Below are 15,760 nucleotides of genomic sequence, written 5' to 3' on the forward strand. Positions count from 1 at the left end.
ACTTCTGTGGGGTTATGACATACTCCCACCACGCCCTCTCAGAGAGAGAGACCTGCAGTGTAACTACAAAGTTCTAGCTTTTTTTCAGATGCATAATTCAAGAATTGAATCCTGAGCCTTGGGTTACGAAGCACAGGGGGTGGCCTATGGGAGCAATATGAGGTTTTGACTCTACTTAGTGGTTGTTAAAATTGTTAAGAGTTCATTTGATTGTAACTCAAGTTGGAACCCATCTTTCATGCGAGCTCAAGCGATGATCTATTCAAGCTTGATGCAATCTCCATTGATGTCTACTTGATTTAAGGTTATCAAGCTATCTGAAATAAGGTTTTATTTGGCTTAGCTGGGTGTCAGGTTTTATTAAAATAATAAATGAACAAAGTTTGGTCTTAAACATGAGGCTCAATTTAGACCCTGCCTCAATCTACTCGGATCAAAACTCCCCCTTTCATGTCTACTGTTTATATCTCGAGTCCCAATCAGGTAGTCCGAATGGCTCGATCAAGCCGGTTCTCCTTGTATTTGTGCTTCCCGTTTCATTTGGATATACCCATATTTTAACTAAACAACCTTCATATTCACACAGATAAAAAAAATAGAAGAAAGAGATACACATGAACTTTAATGGGACTATATTCATCGAACTTATCCCAAAAATCGTTGCTATATTGCATTATAGCCACCCATAAAGTCCTAATATTTGTTGAATAAGCAATATCTTATAACCTTTGCTGGTACATATAATTTTTTTTTTTTTCGGTAAAACAACTGCTCACACTGCTCTCGTATGAGTACAACCAACTACATCACTATCAAAAAGACTACAAAAAGCAGAAGGAATAGATAATTGCTAGGTTCACAGAAAATCTTCAGAATAATGAGCAACAAAAGAGGCAATCCGATCCGCAGCTCGATTCGTCTCCTGAAAGACATTGGTAAATATATTTCGATATTACTCTCATGTACTTAGTAGAGGGCCTAAATTATACCTATATTATAGAAGAAATTATTTTCTACATCATGCATATATGGTGATGCATGTCATCAATTACAATTGTTAATATGTATAAGTTTGGTTTATCAAATATGCATTTGAATATATTATTACAAAAGTAAGCGGTTATGATCGATGACGTGTGCAGCAGCCGAAAATAAGTGCTTATATTGCAGGGTTGAGAAGAAATGTAATGGCGCGAGCTCTGTCAAAAGGTAATCTAATCATTTCATCCATACTTTGTCCCTTTCTGCATATCCACAGATTTCCAAAGCTTGCTTGAGGTTGACGCCTAGATTCCTTGGCATGCATCAAGGATGTCATTTAATTCATGAAGACTAATGTCACACGGACATGCATTCCCTTGCGCACTTTTTCTTCTTCTTTTTCTTTTCTTTCTTTCTTTTTTTTTTTCTTTTTTTTTCTTTTTTTTTTTTAACGGCAATTCATATAGCTCTAACTTGAGTACATCCAGCCATATCAAAATAAAGTAAAGAGTGCAAGGTGGAAGGAATATCTCCTACAGATGACCAAATGACCTCCCCGGAATGCCGGGCAGCAAATGAGGCAACCCAGTCTGCTGCACTGTTTGCTTTCCGAAAAATATGTGAAGCCTGGAAAGCGCTCGGCACCTGAGCCGATTTCCGAATCTCACGGATGAGAGGATGATCATCCCCGTATCTGTCCACTCCCCGTATCCACTCTTTTACCACAGAGAAGTCTCCCTCAAGGCATATATGCTCAGCCTGGAGTACCCGCCTCGCATAGGATATCCCCTCCCAGGTTGCCCGCAGCTCCGCACCGACCCTTCATGGGCGTTGCCCCGTTCCCCAATCAGATGTTTGGATCTACCTTTTTCAAAAGTCGGAGGCGCCGCACGATGGTTCTTATCTCTCCCCATTCATGCAATCCGAACGTTTGAGGATGTGGTGGACTTATTCATCATAAAGTAGTTGCACCAAGCAGATCGTCCGCCGTGCTTGATCGAGTTGATTAACCAGTAAGTCCCAGCGCACGACGACCACCGGCTGCTATCAAACTACCGAGATGGTCTTTGATAACAAAGTCAACTCCTCCTGACACCCATCCGCCAACATACTACCATCGAAATTCACTTTGAGATGACCAAGGGGTGGGGGTACCCAAGTGACTAGGGCGAACCTGGACGCTGTGATAGTAGAAAAAGTATTCCATTAGGTTTCTATTACTACCGAGATGGTTTCTATCACTACCATTAGGTTTTCTTCTGAGATGGCCAGGGATACTTGCACTTTCTTTTCCTCCATGGAAAGGATTAAAGAGATGAGCATGGCTTCGCACAGGTTTACGTCATCAGCCAACCTCCACTCCAGAATCCCAGAAGATACCCTTCCAAAAAGACACCACCAACTTGAGTAAGGATAGACCAAAACGGAAATGAAGCCACAAGCCCCACCGCCCATTAAAGGCAAACCGGAGGTTTTTATATTCCTAGTAGAAAAGGAAAGCCTTGAAGCAATCAATCCCTTGCTTGAACAAAGAAGGTTCCGAAGAATCTCTCGTTAAAAAATTGGAATAGTCCTGTACTTCATAATCTCTGTTATTAGAGACATCTAACCACCTAATTATTTGAGAAATGGGTTTGCGTGCTTTGAGAAATAGATTTTTTTTAAATTTTTTTTATGAAGAGCGAGGCAAAGCAATCTGATCTTTATTAAAAAAAAAAATTATAGAAACTATTTATAAAAAAAAATTACAAAAAATAAAAATATAAAAAAGTAATAAAAATTTTTTAATAAAAAATAGCGGTATGTAATTAGACCGATTAAATTATTGCCGCATGGTGCGAGTATCAAGCAAAATGAGCATCATCCGGTAATGGCTCTTCTATAAAAGATTGAGATGGTTTACGGTTGAGGAAGGGTGTTACAAGATGAATGTTAAAGATCCCCATGGACCCTACAAACCCAACACCAAAATCTAAAAAACAGCATCCAAATCATGGGCCAGCAACAAGATAAGAAAAGGTGGAGGCAAAGGACTGAACAATGGACCCCTAAAACTAAAAGCCAGCAGATCCAGCCAGGCAAAGGAGTTAGTGCAGCACCACCACTGCCTTCCAGCAGAAAGAAAGCAGAGTAAAAGGCAACATGTCAAACATCATTAGCTCACGCAACTGGAGGTTAGAACTTGAGAAGCAAAAATTCCAAGCATCATTAGATCAATAACAGCACTAGAATACAGGAGAAAGGAAGATCAAACTACATCACTTGCCACTCCATCAATCCCAATACCAAAAACAAGAAACCCACGCATAAAATAATAAGGAAACAAATGAATAGAAGCCTGCATGAAGGACACATGGTGCTGTCACCACCTTAAAGAACCATGGAGGCATGTTTCAAAGCATTTAAATACAGCTTAACAAAATCTCTGTTCCCATCCACCGAACACGTACAGGCAGCAAATAAATGAAAATCAGATGAAAACGAGCTACTGTCAGTAGGTAACCACAGCAATATACAATTAAAAAAACGATAAATTCAATGATGCTATTCAAATTGCTATAAAACTTAGTTTGATCAATGGGAAAACAAAATGAATGCAATGAACAATCTGAGAACAAAGGAACCTGATGATGATGCGGAAAAATATCAGTATTACATCTAATAATTGCTTGATTCCTGGATATCCTATGCTATCTATTAAGGCAGTTTCAATCCAAGAATTAAAGCCACCAAAAACAAAGAAGGACAACCTCATATCAAATATCCCTTCTATTAAAGGGAAAGCAGGAAAAAAAAAAAACAGAATGTCTCCATTTCTATCTTTCCCCTCTGATTTGCTCTCTCCTTCCTCTACTGTTTACCATCCATTTCCTCCCAATGGATCCAAAAACAAAACCTAACATCATTCTTTCTTGGAACAAAAGCATGACTCACAACATTAACGACAACAAGGGGGTCAACATTCCTTAATTGTCTCCTCTACAAGATTGCATACATCTCGGTCAAGAGGAAGAAGGAGAACCGTTGACTGCATAATTGCTGTCGCCCCTATTGTCGCCGCCGGCACCTCTGCCATTCCCCTCACCATCACCGCCGCCGCCGCCGCCGCTCGTTTCCCTTCTCGTCGACGACGGGCTGCCATGATAGGCGTGCTTGTTGTTATGCATCCACACCTTGAAGACCCCCCTCTCCACGCCGACTTGACGGCAGAATTCCTCGACGACCGCATCGTCCTTCTTCGGCATCCTCCAGCCCAGCCGCTCCGACATCTCCTGCATCCTCTTCTTCTGCTCCGCGCTGAACTTCGTCCTGAACCTCTTCCTCGGCACCGGCGCTGCGGCCTGAAACCCCCCCGAAGACGCCGCCGCTACGGGGGCGGCGATGGCTTGGGCGGACCCGGGTCCGGCGATGCCGGCGCCCCCGCCGCTGAGCGCGAGGAGCATGTGGGGAGCGGAGGAGTAAGGGGGTGGGGAGCCGGAGCTCCGGCGGCGGCGGAGGCGGAGGCGGTTCTCCCCGTCGTCGTCGTCGTCGTCCGACTCCTCCTCCTCGTCGTCGTCGCCGTCGGTCTCGTCGCGGCGGATGCGGGGGTCGGTGGGGAGGCGGCGGTGGAAGTTACGGTGACAGCCGCAGGCGTCGCAGGTGAGGGAGGTGGGGACGGCGGGGTCGGCGGAGGGGGAGGGCATGAACTCGCAGCAACCGTCGACGGCGTGTCCGCCGAGGCTGGCGGCGTGGTTCCGGAGGCACTCCCGGTACTGGGGGTGCTCCTCCTCCGCCGGCGGGTGGGGTAGATGTTTCTTTAGAGTGCCGTTAGTGAAGGAGATGGGGAAGGGCCTGTGGGGACCAGGGTCGAAGCTTCTGGCGACCGAATCCATGGCTGTTTTCAGAGACTCGGAGGGCATGGAGGAACGGTCGGAAGGTGGAGAGCGAGGAGGGAGAAAGGAGGCGAGAGAAGAAACAGTCGAGAATGGGTGGGTGGTGAAGACAAGAAAATAGAATACGAGGGGATGAAAAAGGAGAAGGCTAATAGAGATATGGATGAGAGAGTATTTGGTTCGCTTTGGTGATAGGCTAATAGAGGAGCGGTGATGATAAGAAAAAAGAACAAAAGGGCATTAAAAAGGGCAAGGAAAGAGGTAAAAAAAGAGACGTACATGAGAGAGTGACAAGAGATTTCAAGGTGGCTGCATTAAATGTCTCTCTTTTTTTAAGCAAAAGCTACGGGTTTTTTTTTCTTTTATATTTCGTTGGATTTTTAAAAAAAATTGTTTGGTTATAACGTGATCCCTAAATAAAGAAAATGATATTATTTTTTAAATTTTTGAATATAATAATAATTTTTCGAAATTTATTATTTTTAAAAATCATTTTTTGTTATTTTTGTTGGAGCTATGCATATCTAAAGAAATTTGTTGGTAATAAATGTCAGCTGGTGTTCAGAAAGCGACGAGTGCATTTGAGGCATTGCATAGATCTTGGAGACTTTGATTTTTATATTTATTTTTGAAAATAATTTTTATGCTAATTTTGCTTTCCAGAGAGTTTTGAATTATTTTTTGGATGAAATAATCTTTCATTGGGTGGATTAAGACCAGAATATGAAGGCTTCCCCTATTCTCAAAAAAGGATTTCTTTGATCTTTAAATAAAAGAGGCTTTTTGTTTCTCCGATCCAAATTCCATAGCATGCTTCTTCTTGCAAAAGGAGTATCATATATAAATTTTCAATAAAAATAACAATGGCATATAATATATATAATATATAAGAAGGAAAGAGAAAAATACATAAGAGGAGAAAGAGAGAGAAAACGCAATAGAGCATGGCGACACAATCAGTGGTCCACTCCAAAACTAAATTTAAAATTTAAATCTAATTAAGTCTAATCTAAAAAAATTATTTTCTGATCCGACTTTCATATTTTGACGAGTCATCTGAGATCAAAATATTTGGATAAGACAAAATATCGAAATAATAGTTCGATCACAAATCTGAGGATGGTTGGATATATTTTCTTCGAAATAATATTTTTTTGACATGTTTAATAGTCACCAATTAAAAGGCGCGATTTTTCCAAGCTACTAAAGCAGCTGTTGGGCTTGTATTATTTCATCAATCCATCGTCACTGAAAACCAACTTGTATCGATCAATCAAATTTGAGATTATGAGGGCCATACCTTCCACGGTCCTAAGCTTGGCAAGAAATTTTGTTACGAAAGATCTACAAACAATAACGTCAACCAGAACGGGAGAAGAAAAAGGGAGAAAGAAAACAAGCCTCGTTATTTAGTATAGAATGTTGGATTCAAGTAGCAATCCTTGGGCAGCATGGCCAATACTACTCACAAACATCCCCTTTGCCTACAAACCTGCACAAATTGATACAAATTCTCCTCCTGCTCGAGGTAATTAAAGTTCGGTACTTCATCTGTGATGGCCATTACGATGGTGCCAAACTTAGAGGGCAGGCCTTTCCGTCCTTTCATGGCTACTATTAGGAATAGTACTCCTCTCGGCATGGGACCCGGAACCATTTGGTTTGGGTGCATGATATCTGTGGGCAGGATAAGGCCAAGTTGGTTTATGATGGAAAATTACGGTTGATTCGGGTTTTGTTTGGAAGTTACCCTGGGGGCAAACTCTCGGTCTCTTACAAAATTCAGCATTAAGCAATTAAGCTATAGTTATAGGTTACAAGAATTCATTCAGTTAAAGTAGGTTTTCATGAATCTATATGGACATCGATAGGCAATCTAACATCTTGTAGATTAAGTTCTATGGTAATTACGTGCTTTGTTACTCTTACTAACTACATGCCAAAGCTCTGACCACTGGACAACTAATTCATGCATGCGAGCCTCCATTATTGTTTCCATGCAGTGTGTTTGTCTTTTATCACAGAATGCTCATTTTATTTTCTTGTCAACTTTTACTGAGCTGATTACTAACACAACGTTACTGTGGCAGCTTCAATACCTACTGTCGAGCATGGAGCTGCAGTTTTGTTTTTATTTTTTGGAACGAAGATTAGATGCTTGTAGTTTCTATTATTCTAAGCAAAGAATCGATCGGTCTCGAGAGACCTTGGTGACTAGTGGGGCCATGGGAAGAATGGCCGAGACCCGGGACTTGAAGTTTGCGCGGACGGTGGAGACGATATCCGGCTACGACTCTCCATGCGTTGCTTGCAATTCGGGGATTGCTTAGACCACGGTAACAGGACGTGCTCCGTCTTTTGGAAGTTTTATATGACTTTCTTTCATTCCTCATTCGCCTTTTTTTTTTTCATATCCAGAATTTGTTTACTTGCTCATTCCTTCTCCTTTGGCATCAAGCAATCTTTGACCTTAATTATCTTATGGTATCAACACTCACCGGGTTTTCTTGTTGTAGGCTTGTATGTGCTTGGGGGATTCTTACCTTGCAAACTTCTGAAAGATAAGACCATTCGAGACTCAGAATTTATAAACAGGTCACATAGATGGAGATTCTAACACAACTTACTTTCTCATTAAAAGCTGTATGGAACTTAAACTGCACTGCCTCTGATGCGACCGAGCATTCTGAAGGAGTACTGTGAACTAATTTGTCGGCTGTTCTGGTTACTCTTCGTGATATTTTATTTTCTGATTTTGTTGGATATATTCATACCAGACGATTCATCTGTCTTATCAGGAAAAAAAAATGAAGCTCGGAGGCATGGCCTGCTCCAGTTGGATTGAACCACTCAGCCTACATGTTCCCCCATGGAAATCTTCACTGAAATCTACACTGTTAGGGAGTAAAATTAATTAATATGGATGGATCTTTCTATTATTTTTGGAGGACCTCAGGGTTGCCTCAGCTGATGGGCTGCTTCTAGCAGAAGCTTGAGCTGTTCAAGAGAAGCCATGACGGTCGGACTCCAAAATGTCATCATCGAAAATGATTCCCTCACCCTTGTCTGCATCAAGCCGGGACAAACCACAGCTGGAATGTTGAATTTCTACAGGTTTTGAAGACTTTGTTCTCTTTGATGACATCCACAAGCATAAAGAACTAGTCTTCCCACAGATTTTGGAGGCTTCTTTTTTATAATTTCTCCAGGTCTATGGAACTGCTCTTACACAAAAATGTAGTTTTCGAAGACTTAATTGTACAGAAATGTGGAGAGCAACTCAAGTCAGTGTATCCAAAAAAAAAGTTTTCAAGCAAGTTTATGCGATTGGCTATAAAACTTTTTTTTATTTCCAATAGAATTTAAGGCAGCAGACTTTATCACAGAGAAACAGTAGAAAAAATCAACTACAATGTCAACAATTACAGAGATCTGCCCAAGCTTAGAGGATTCAGTTTGATTAAAAGATTAAGCTCAAAAGCAATTATAATCAACTAATTCACAGATGAATTGCTCTTGAAGTTTGAAAAAATGACAAATACTAGGTATACACTGCAGGATTTTAACAACTAACTTGTTGATATCTATTACAGCAGTCAGAGAGAGAGAGAGAGAGAGAGAGAGAGAGCTTAGGATGAAGAAGAAAAAATATAATGGATTGCATGATGCAAGTTCAGATAGCCTCAGTATGTGATAAGATCCCTGCTTCCATCACATAATACCAAGACTACCGATGATAATCAAGCGACATCACATGAATGCTATTGCTGCATCTGTCAATACCACCTTAATTAAACTTATCCATGAGGTCATTGATATGCTCTTCACAATTGCCTGAATCACCACGATCCTTGCAGAGCTTTTGCTTCAACAGCAGACGTCTCTCTGGTGCTTTAAGCTTGAATGGCCACAGGAATTTGGTCACCTCTTTAAATTGTGATCCCACTGTAGCAATCTCATGCAAGATATCTTCGATACAGATGATCCCATACTCCCCAGGTGCCTGTGCTTAGGCAGCAAAACAATTCATAAGTATATATACTTCCTAAATAAAAGGAGCAGGACACAGATGGGGAAGGGCATATCAATGTTCAAAAATGGAGGAGGGGTAACTTAACACATTCATCACTATCAAGTTTATTCAAGGGCATAACAGTTGAGTATATTAATTTCCCTATTCAAAAATACAGGCCGAAATCAATGTTGATATCGTTTGAGCTCAGGTCAAGCAAACTTGCTAAGCCACATGTAGCTACAATGAGATAAAATATCCAAATACGCTGAGGTAGAGAGAGGAGGCCAAGGTACAGCAAGGCTCAGCATGACATTATTTCTATGTTCTGATTGGCATGCAGTATATGCCACTGTGATAGAGCTTATGACTTGGGAAATCTTTCTACACTTAAACTTTGACTTGGGGAATTACGATGCCAGAACTTTCTATGTGAACCAATTCTTGACCAAATTTCTTTGACATAACATCTTAAGTATTTGTGCACTAAAAAATTAAGAATGTGATGCAATGTGAAAAGAAATTATTTTCATGATGGTTTCATTCCTAACCCTTGGTAATAGTAAATTCATAGACCATGTATTAAACCGTGAAACAGAAAATAAGTTATTTTCTGTTATGTGCAGGTGAATGATTATACACATTGTAGAAGATTATACCATATCAATAACATTGTTGTTTGTGAGAGGAACTCTTTGCTTATCTATCATTCCACAGCCCTTCTTGTAAACCAGCTCCCTCAAGCTCTTCAAGTTAGGATAGCTGTGATACAATAGATTTTTAATTGAACTTGCAAAAAAAATAAAAGATATAAGGTAAAAGAATGAAGAAAGTATCTGATTTGTTACCCATAGGTGATAAATGGTTCCACACCAACATTTTTAAAGTTGCCTTATTGGCCTTAAGAAATACACCACTTAATATGTGTCTCAACCTTAACAAGTTCAAACTTTTTCTGGTCCTAGGATGCATATCCTTTGAACTGGATATAGAAAAAAGGGAGACAATCGAATTTAGCAGAAGCAAACCTGTTGACATCAATTTCGAACAAGAGTTTGCAAAAATAAGAATACGAAATATTCAAATCCCTGGGACAAAATCATCTTGGTTTTTCCATGGAACGGGATGCACCATGTCCCCACAATCATGATGGTGGATGGACGTCCATCCTATCCCGATACTTGGATAGTCCCCCTTTCCGACACTTGGGATAGTGGGATGCCTCACCATCCTACCAGGTCTTAAATCCTTAGAGAGTATTATGCCTCTAACTCACCCACGAATATGAGTAACAAAAAGTAGCTCAGATTTAAGCTTGTCATAAGGCAAATTCCGCAGCTTAAGTCTTTGTTTCATCCGAATGTGGTCCAATTCCTGGAAATTGAGTGACAAAATCAGTAATAGAATTCAAATGAAACTGCCTACACACCATTTAGATGCCAAACATATTGACAAAAAATCCTAATGTTGAAAAGAATTGAACATGCCATCTAATTTATATGGCCTAGGTTTACCATTAGATAAGTACCTATTCCATTAAAGTTACAAATGGGAAGCAATAAGAATTCAAATATCTTGGTTTTAGTTTTCTTTATGGTAGTTGGACATTCCTTACATAAATCGTAGTTCTACAGTTTCTTTTATTCACAACAAAATTTATGTCATTATATATCAAATAGATAGCTGGCCCTAAATAGTTGGGAAAAAGTTGGATGGCTATAGTTATGGTAGGAATAAAGAAGACTGGAGAAATTATAAAAGAAGGATAATACTAATGAAATTTACAAAATGTTAGTGAAACTATTCAAGAATAAATAACATTCAGCAAGCAGAGAAATCTGAACAGGTCAAACTGAGCACTAAAAAAATATATGTAATATTGCAGCCATACTTGAGGCAAGATGATACTTGCTTTATCACGGTATTCCTTGACAAACTCCTCAGGCCTTTTGATGGCGAGTTTCAAGTCCTCTTTGTTTCTTTTCTTTCGTGCTTCCAATTGCTCCCTCCCCTTGATAGCACTCTTCATTGTTTTTCCTCTTCTTTAGCACTGTCTCATGGCCATATGAGAGGGGTTGGGGCTCCTCCTCCGCCATGTCAATCTAATAACCTTCGGAGCAGGTCCACAGAAGAATTCACTCACAGTTGGCACTAAACCTATAACACAAGAAATATAAAGGGAAAAAAAAGAGAGAAAGAGAGTGATCAAATTCATTAACCAAATAGAATAATTCCATTATAAAACAAGTCAAGTAAAAGATGCAAACTTTTACTACTCGATAGATAAGAAAATGTTGGAAGAAACTTAAAAGTCGACATACTACAATATCAGATATAGAAATCATTGAAGAATAAATCAATTCTCCGCTATATCCAATATATGACATTAGCTCCTACAATTATTCTTTTTCCAAAAAAAAAGAAGTGATTTTGAACTCAAAATGACATAATTCTAGCTCTCAAATTTATTATTTAGGGCAAAAAAGATAAAGTATCGCTCCAAAAGTAATCTAACTGGGCCATTATTCAACGCAGAAAGGGAAACAGGAGGAGCAAGTGGGGGAGGAAGAGAGTACCAACGATCGGCAGGGGACGGCCGGGTCTAAAGGCGGCGAGAACTGACTCCGGGCTTCGCCGGAAGGGAGACGGGAGTTTTTTGGTCAGGGTTTTCATCTGGTGATCTCCCGCTCCCAGCTGTTGGATCCTGGAATCGCTATTCTAGGGATAAATTAATCCACCTGTTTTATTGCAAATAACGATAAGGCCCAGGAAGCGGCCTCATGGGTCCGGTCTAAAGTTTATGGTTGGGCCTGAGAAAGCCGTTCCAATTCCATCTAGACGAGTGCTTGTAGTTTGTAGGAGAGATGAAGCCAAGAATGCCACTGAGTAACTTTCACTGTGTTATGGTAATTTTGATTAATTTTTATCTTCATTACATGAGAAATGATCTTTACTGTGGCAACTAGTTGGACTCTAACCTACAATTCAAATACATTCCTATGATCAAAACATGAGCCAAAAATCTATTTGTAAGGTAAGATACATATTATCTTTACACTAATATCATGCACATACAATGCATTAGAATTTGTTTACATAGCCTATTGAACTTGTGCCAGCAACAAATCATCAACCTTTTTTTTTTCTTTTTTTTTAAGGAAGGGTGGTGGGGTTAGGGCAAAGGGTCGGGCAGATATATTAAACAAATTTACTGCAAATGCACGATTAGAATGAGAAGGCAAGAGATTTGATAATTGCGTAAGAACATAGGAGATGGACTTCAAATATCATGTGATTAGCAACATGAATGGCTATCCAATCTACTGCGTAATTAGATTCTTTCTACATATGGGGGCCTCAAATGAAATAAGAGTAGCAACAATCCCCGCAATGGATGAACACCAATAGCCTATACTTCCAATTTGGTTATTCGCTTGACCATAGTTTTTGAGCCTTCCTCCAACATAATGTGAGTTGCTTGCAAAATATTAGTGGCATCCATGATGCCTTCCTAGGCCTCTCTCAGCTTGGCCAATGAGTCTGAGATATCATATACGTGAGATTTGCCTACAGCTATAAAGGATAAATTAGAGTTTCGAAGGTCGCATTACTATCAAAGTTGATCTTGAAAAAATAAGAAAATGGAGGTTCCCAAAAATGTGAATCACATGAGTATTCACAGAACCACAATAGAGGAATTCCAATTTTCCCTAGCTATGAAAGAACCTTGATAGCATTTGTATAGATGAACTTAGAAGCTTAAAAAGAGGCTTCCATAGAGTTATTTAGAACTTAATTCTATATACTGAAACATCATTGAGCTTCGATTTACTAGTAAAAAAATATTATATTTGTTTCGTTATCTATACGATATAAAAAAGAGTATTGTATTCCTTTGAGTTTTTCAAATTTGTCCATCAATGAAATATTATTTGATTTACAAGCAAAATTTTATTACTAACAGTTATCAATATAGATAGTTTCGGAAATAAAATATGGAGGTAACGAATCTCAATTCCTTCTCGGTATCCAAATTCCACGAGATTTTTTAACACCCTAATTTGCTTTTTTGCTATCCTAACTAATTTCTCTCTCCAACAAATTCATTTTTCTATATCTCTATCTCTTTGTGTAACAATCTTATAAACCTCAAATCCCCACTTTATCTTAAGCTTTAATTTATTTTAATATATTTAATATTTATATATTGTTTTTAATTTTTAATATGTACAGTGTGTATAGACATGCTAGAGGCTCTAGATTGTTGGTTCATCACCTTTTTATATAAGATAAGAAAGGTGGGCTCTCTACAAGAGGACATAGAAATTGGCCAATCTACCTATAGGGGTAAGATTGTGTATATCTGACCCTCATGCACTAAACCACCCTTTAAAGGTGGGCTTAGACCCTTACAAATAGTGAAAGAAAGGTGCAAGAACCAAAATCTATCATGTTTGTACTTCCAAGCATAACTACTAGATTAATCAGTTGCCCGATTGGCCTCCCAATAAACATGATTTCTTTAAAGACTGCTTGAATGTATCTAGCAGAGATACCAAGGAGCATAATGGCTTTCACAAAATCAGTATCCTTAGGTTCTTCCTAATGATGGAGCCCGCCCAATCTGGTTACATACCAAGTCCTTGATTGATGGAAACCCCTAGAGACAAATAGGGTTGTGGGAGAAACCATAGTGAAGGAAGTACTTATAGCGATAAGGCAAATTTGGATTTTTAAGATAGAATCTAACTTTAAAGCCTAATGGATTGCTCTTGTTTTTTCCTTCTTCTTTTTGTCGAAAAATGAGTGGTTAAGAGTCACCTTACGAACATAAATGACATATTTGGAGTTATCAATAACTGAAAATAAAGATTATAAATCAATCATATTACAAAACAGAGAATACAGTTTTCATCATTTACTAAGAGAATATTTATTTACTGTTCCAGCAACTAGGCAACTAAAAAAGAACATCTTGTGACGTCCTCAAATGACAGACTTGGCTTAAAATTGTCTTAAATTTTGAAACAAATAAACCTTGAAGGCCTAGAAGGGTGCAAGTCAAAATAAGATCAAGCCAATTTGATGATTTCTTTGGACTACTAATGCCCAAATTGATTAAATCTAGTCACAGTAACACAACATGGAAGAATTCCTATATTTCACAATAATTTGCGAGAGTGGCAGAAATTTGACATAAATCTATCCTGCCTCTTTTTTTTAATGAAGCAATCTACTTGACTTTGTAACTTTTCAGATCCAACAGTATCCTTCTAATCTTCTACTCTCTTCACAACAAAGCACAGAATACTTCAGCATCGATATCTTTTCCATACCATCTCTGTACAGATCTCTCCGCAACAAAACCAGATGGGGAAAGAAAGAAAAAGAAATGGAACCTTTAGTCAATAAAACCTCTAGCTTTTCCACAACACATGGACACTTCCAGGTTCATGTTGCTTCTTCGATGAAGTTCCGGCGTGGCAGCTCCGCGGCACAGCAGTAAGATGCTATAGAAATCAGCTTCTATTGTGAATCGGATCAGATCCTCTTCGAACTCTTCTCTTGCTCATTTGTGTATAGTGGAACGACGACGATTCTGAAGCTGATCTCTTCCTGGTATTCAAGTTTGCGACGCTAATGTTCTTTAGGATGTCAGACTTCTTTGCCGCTAGCCCATGCACTGAACTTGGCCTGTGGACAAGGTCTTTGCTTCTAAGGCCATGGACCATCCCTCGTTCCATGGCTAAAAGGCCAACGCAAACTAGGAGAACAAAGAGCCTACCAGTGAGAAAAGCCATTGCTCCTTCACTTGGAGGCACAGATAGATAGCAGTAGGCGCTTGTTAGAGTACAAGCAAAATAAGTAACAACGAGACCCTGATCCTTCTCTCTACTGAATGTCCTATCTATGTATAGAAACATCCCTGTTTGGATTTTGGGTCTAAAAGAATAAAGCTTGCCCAGGGGCTCAAAACACTCGGAGAACTGAGATTCACTTCAATCATATGCAAGCAACCAAAGCATGCCTAAGGCTGTTTTAGAAGGTTCTGACGGGAATGAATAAAGTGGTTGGAACGCGGTCCTTGGGAAGCTGTAACCCTTGCTTTATGCCCTCCTGTGATGCTCCTCCACTTTAAGAACTCCCCTTTGAAAGCACTCCTATCCATGCAACTAAGAACAGCAGTGCCTGGGTTTCCGTGCTGGAATAGACTTCTTTGTGCTTTTGTTTGCTATTTCTTGCAACCGAACTTCCTTTTCCTTGAAATCTTCCAAGCCTCCAGACCTGATTCAAAGTTTTAAAGAGAATCCACAGTAAGCTTCCCTCATCTTCACCCGTTTTAATCCTCCTCCCTTTAGTTTTCGCGTTATTCTATGCAGACCATCCTCTCTTTTACTTGCTACTTTAATATATCAATAGATATGCATAACCACTTGCAGCTTGGAGATTTCCTAAAGCATAAGCTTTGCCACTTTACCGAAATGTAAGGGATGGGTTTTCATTCGAGATCAAGCTGGTGGACTGGTCATGGTCCGAGCCAAAACCCCCAGCTCAAGATTTTGCTACAAATACTTGGGCTATCCTTTGCTTTGTATTAAAGCAAAAGAGCAACAGTAGCCGTTGCTTTATAAAGTGGTTCCTGCGCCACAAGACACAAAACTACCTCTCTTGAAGGGCTGCCTTGTGCACTACCTGAAGTTATTCACTGAAGCAGTAATCCCACCTACGTAGATTCATGCATTTACTCAAATTTGTAGGACTGTACGTTGGTATAAGCAAGTGGCTCTCCTAGAATAGCCAAGTATTCTTTTGCAGTTCTGACGGGGTTGTGCATGTGATAATTACATAAAGGGATCTAGATTCCTTCACACACAAAGTTTGATACTCAAGATGG

General features: G+C 39.6%; 1 protein-coding gene and 1 pseudogene across 2 annotated transcripts; both read right to left on the bottom strand.

The window, feature by feature from the left end:
• Window positions 1-3,615: 3,615 nt before the first annotated feature.
• On the bottom strand, window positions 3,616-5,079 carry LOC103700439 (zinc-finger homeodomain protein 9-like). Its single transcript, XM_088708806.1, has one exon. It carries the CDS (start codon window positions 4,878-4,880, stop codon window positions 3,984-3,986), a length of 897 nt encoding a protein of 298 aa, XP_088564932.1. The 5' UTR covers window positions 4,881-5,079; the 3' UTR covers window positions 3,616-3,983.
• Window positions 5,080-8,286: 3,207 nt separating this feature from the next.
• On the bottom strand, window positions 8,287-11,599 carry LOC103700447 (large ribosomal subunit protein uL30y-like; annotated as a pseudogene). Its single transcript, XR_015972108.1, has 6 exons — window positions 11,442-11,599; window positions 10,778-11,022; window positions 10,142-10,239; window positions 9,714-9,847; window positions 9,525-9,627; window positions 8,287-8,856 (listed from the first exon to the last, which is right to left on the bottom strand). The product of XR_015972108.1 is annotated as a large ribosomal subunit protein uL30y-like (transcript).
• Between the last annotated feature and the right edge of the window lie 4,161 nt (window positions 11,600-15,760).

The sequence above is a fragment of the Phoenix dactylifera genome, chromosome 12, assembly GCF_051530095.1.
Source record: "Phoenix dactylifera cultivar Ajwa chromosome 12, Ajwa_hap1_PhDact_Kaust_v1.1, whole genome shotgun sequence".
In the NCBI taxonomy this organism is placed as follows: Eukaryota; Viridiplantae; Streptophyta; class Magnoliopsida; order Arecales; family Arecaceae; genus Phoenix; species Phoenix dactylifera.